The sequence below is a fragment of the Medicago sativa genome, chromosome 5 (genome assembly GCF_051527215.1).
Source record: "Medicago sativa cultivar Bolivia chromosome 5, Bolivia_mono, whole genome shotgun sequence".
NCBI classification, from domain to species: domain Eukaryota; kingdom Viridiplantae; phylum Streptophyta; class Magnoliopsida; order Fabales; family Fabaceae; genus Medicago; species Medicago sativa.
In genome coordinates this window covers 50,738,734-50,743,287 of record NC_140753.1, presented here as the reverse complement: position 1 = coordinate 50,743,287, position 4,554 = coordinate 50,738,734, and the positions used below count along the sequence as shown (strand labels likewise).

Below are 4,554 nucleotides of genomic sequence, written 5' to 3'. Positions count from 1 at the left end.
AATGGGTGGTGGAATGTTTGATTGGATAATGACTCCACTAATGCTTTAACGACTTTCGTCTCTGAAACTGATGGCACAACTGTTTACGGTCAGGTCTTTAGGTTGTTTCTTCTCATCTTTTTTGTGAAGGAAATGGATGTGCTGATAATAAGTTTGCTAATCACAGACACAATTCAGGGTGCTTGTTGGTCGACTTCTTTACCCGAGTTTATTCAGGAGCCTTTTTTAGAGACCGTTATGGTTTGCCTATGTATCGTTTTATTTTTTATTTCCTTTTCTTTTGCTTTGAGGGTCATAAAGAACATAAACATAAAGGCAGCCAATCTCATTGCACATAAACATGATAGAATCATATTTTTCCAAATATAGAAAGTAGCATGTTGCACAGTTTAATACTCCCTCCGTCTCGCAATAATTGTCTCTTTACAATTTTTTCTTTTTCTCAAAATAGTTGTCACTTTAGAATACCAATGCAACATTTATTTTTTTTTCCATTATTATACCCTTATTTATTGAATTTCATCAAACTTAACTAATCCACTAACTACAATTAATAAGGGTGTTTTAGTAAATGATATTAATTTTACCATCAAAATCAACATAATTAATCATTTCCTTAATAGTCGTGCATAAACCTTAAACGACAATTATTTAGAGACGGAGCGAGTAGTATAAAAGAATCTCAATTGCCATTGGCATGGAATGACTACATGTTATAAAGGGAAAATATCATGGAATCGTAAGAACAAGAATGTGTCATCATTTGTTTACAAAGTGGACCAATCAGGATTTCTTATTTGCAAAAAAAACATAGGGTTTATGTGCAATGAAGAGTATTTGCCTTAAATTAAATAACAAAAAACTGATTATAATCCATTTCACAATCAAATCAGTTTTACAAAAGTAACAATATTTAAAATGACATTACATAACCACACACCAAATTATAATTCCACGCATTAATTTACAAGTTAAAACTAAATTTTAAAAGACCAAACTTACAATTATTACTTATGCAAGCATAATTAACAATGTTTTTATTTAAATTCGAATATAATCTAAGCAAGATTTTCTCGCTAATTCACGACTTTGTTGAAGCTGCAAGTAATCTCTATATTTAATGCCACTATATGCTGAAGGGTTATCCTTGCTAAGCAGCTCTGGTGCAGGGGTGACAATGGTGTCAAGTGTGGGCCCATGTGCTGTCCCAACAGAAATTCTTGCAGCTTTCTTATTCATCACCACAGCACGATGAACAATACTCTTGTATTTCCCATTGGTAAGTATCTGAGCACAAAGAACATCAATTAGCCAATTATGTGTTTCTTTACCGAAAACATGTTTGGTTAGGATAATTAAAATCAATTTTGATATTATACAATGAAAGCATAAACTTGCTTGCAAGCTCTGCTGCATAGACACTTCTAATCGAAGAAATGTCTAGGTGTCAGACAGATATCGTGTCAGAGACCGTCACAACACTGACACTTGTGATTATATTGAATTATGTTTCTTTTTTTCTAAAATTTTATTGATGTCAAACGTGTTCGTGTCAGTGTCGTGTTCGGTGTTTGTGTCTGTGTCCGTGCTTCATAACTTACAAGTGAAACATTAGTTTTACCTCCAAATGATCACCAGTATTGATGAGAAACGAGTTGGGTACAGGGTTGACAGGAATCCACTTGCCATTATGTTCAATCTGAAGTCCACTATGTTCATTTTGCATTAAGAGGGTCAAAATCCCATGATCTGTGTGAGCAGGTAGACCCATGACAAGCTCAGGCTTAGGACAAGGTGGGTAATAGTTGATAACAAGCAGTTGAGAGCCTGAGTCTACATTCATCATGTTGTGTATGTAATTTTCTTCTAGGTTCAAGCTCAAAGATATTCCTTTTAGCAACTCTCCAATAACTTCCCTACTCTTTGTGGTATATTCCTCTAAAGTTTCACTGCAAGCATTTAATCAGGAAAAAAATTAATAATAAAACATCTATGTTTGTACATTATTTTTTGGTTAAGATGTTTGTACATTTTTTTGGTTAAGATGTTGGTTAAGATGTTTAACACAAAAAATAAAATTCACCATCTTAAAAGTTGAGTTGAGCTTAATCAATATTAATTTATATTCCATTATCTTTTATTCAAATCAAATACAAAATCATATTTTCTCCTGACTCAAACAAGCAATTAGATATTTAAGACAGGAATTGATGGGATGATCTTGCAAACGATTCTGGTCCAACCCACTTTACCTTGTCTCCCATTAGGATTATGATTTATAATTTATCCACCCCTAGTAGTGTGCTAATTCGTGTAAGCATACATTTTTTTTTAGTAATTTTAGTTTAATAAAATAATAATTGTGGAGTTAATTCCACATGCTTACACAAATGTTTTTTTTAGTGATTTGCAGCACACCACAAATTAAGTTTTATACAACAATCATGCACCATCTTAAAAATAAGGATATTATAGTTTGAATATTCAACGTGGAATTTTAAAAATAAGGATATGGTAAGTTTGAATATTTGCAAATTGCAACGTGGAAAACCATGCACTTACAAGTACAAGTATTTTTTATTTTTATTTTTGAAAGGAATTCAAGTACAAGTATTATATATGAGGATTAAAATATAAATAACACTGGTATTTGAAGACAAGTAATTTCTCAAAGATTTAACAATGACATGGTGACATATATATGGAAGGAATACAACACATACATAAATTACAGCTACAAAAAAATAAATGAAAGTTCATTTATTTATTTATTTTGGTTCATTGGTAGGCCTATATGAAATTCTGTTTTTGTTTTTTTTTTCTTCTTGATTTGGTGTATAGTTATCCTTTAGTATGTTTGCAAAACATCTAAGAATTTAAAAAGCAAACTAGACAGTTCATATTTGCTTACTGATAATTTACTGAAAAGAATTAGAGAAACATATTTTATATATTTTGTCTTTAATTTTGAACCCTAAATCTATTTCTAGCGTATTTAATACCTATGATGCATTAGCGTATTTAATACCTATGATGCATTGTTCCATATGGTCAAAACAAAGGAGCAAAGTAAAAAACTAAAAAAAAAGTAATAAAAGTGCAAGAAGAATGGTAGGTATACCTAAACCCAGGGGGCTTGGAAGGAGCATCAAAGTGAGGGTGAACATAACATTTGAGATAATCTCTCCAATATAGGGTTTTGTCTACCTTCAAATTAAAGCTTGTACCACATCTAATTGGATCAAATAGCTTTTCACTTATGTACTCCTTTTTTTCTTCACTTGGCAGATCGAAAAAGCTTTGGCTTGCTCCTAACACCTCATCCCTCAGCTTCTCTGGTACCCCATGATTGATTAGCTTCAGTAATTAATCATAAAACAAACCATTAGTTTTTCTTAAGCATGCACGAGGAAAGAAGAAAAACCATTATCATGTGGAGAATTTAAGAAAAAAATACTACCAACAATTAGTGTCTAAACTTTAAAAATAAAAAAAAGTTAGAACATGTTTCTCTTTTACTAATAGACAAATATTAGCGGTTAATTTGTTAGAACAAGACAGCGTTGGTTAATAATAACAAGGATTGAACTATGAACCTCCTTCTTAATACTAGTTAAACATATCAACTCACACGACTAGACTACCCATCGGAGACTTGATAGTGACCATCTATGGTAGATTGACGATGAATTTTTAAGAATGCATGACAACGTGAAAATCTCGTTTTGGCAAACACAATACCTCGGAGCTTCAACAAGATTATCATACGTGTCATTGTGATTTATCATACGATTATTTCAAACATGTACTATTATAGGTCAAAATATATACGGTCCAAAAAAATGTGAAAGTATATATTGATTGAGTTTAAATATTTGTACCATAAAGAAACCCCAATCGCGGCAAGCATCGCCAAGTTTTTCGATTGCCATGGAACGTTCCTTAGGATTGGAAGATATGAGCTGGGAAAAGTCAATTGTTGGAATAATTTCTGTTTCATTCAACACTATGGAATAATCTTGAATATTTGTTTGGCAAATGTAGTTTGAAGGAATAGAACTTAGATTGTTTGATTCAACTAAACGCTTAAGGCTAAACATGTTTGGTCTTTCTGTGTTTGGGAGGAATGGAATAGAGAAGAAAGTTTGGTATAATTAAACAATACCACATGTGACCTTTTATATGCAATTTTGGTGGTTTGGTTTGATAAGACGACAACAGTCACCAACTGAACTTTTGGTGTTATTTTTATGAGGACTAGAATCATTGTTAGAGTTTCAATTAGTGGTGGCCCTTAGTAATTAGTATAGGTGATGGGTGACAATGACATCACCAAAGATGATCCCTTCCCAAAAGGTGGAAGTTCAGTTCGGATGGAGTCTTGTGATATGTTTGATTAGATTTATTTATTTATTTTTTTAAAAAAAAATATGTGTTTTTTATGTTTTAATTATGTTTGTATGTAAATTTTGTTAAAAACATAATGTTTATGTTAAAAATGAAAAACTATTTTTATTATCTTTCTAAGATTTTTTTTAATAGAAGAGCAAATAA

The 4,554-nt window shown here is 31.6% G+C and overlaps 1 protein-coding gene across 1 annotated transcript; it reads right to left on the bottom strand.

Moving 5' to 3' along the window:
- Positions 1–876: 876 nt before the first annotated feature.
- LOC146922764 (2-oxoglutarate-dependent dioxygenase 19-like) lies at positions 877–4,152 on the bottom strand. The gene is made up of 4 exons (XM_085715548.1): positions 3,882–4,152; positions 3,122–3,357; positions 1,622–1,949; positions 877–1,287 (listed from the first exon to the last, which is right to left on the bottom strand). Exons 1-4 carry the CDS (start codon positions 4,098–4,100, stop codon positions 1,042–1,044), a joined length of 1,029 nt encoding a protein of 342 aa, XP_085571674.1. The 5' UTR covers positions 4,101–4,152; the 3' UTR covers positions 877–1,041.
- Positions 4,153–4,554: the final 402 nt, after the last annotated feature.

Coding starts and splice junctions, on each gene's coding strand:
- LOC146922764 (XM_085715548.1), bottom strand. CDS start 4,100: ATGTTTAGCCTTAAGCGTTTAGTTGAATCAAACAATCTAAGTTCTATT. Junction 3,358..3,881: donor GCGATTGGGGTTTCTTTATG/GTACAAATATTT, acceptor TAATTACTGAAG/CTAATCAATCATGGGGTACC. Junction 1,288..1,621: donor ATACTGGTGATCATTTGGAG/GTAAAACTAATG, acceptor CTTTGTGCTCAG/ATACTTACCAATGGGAAATA.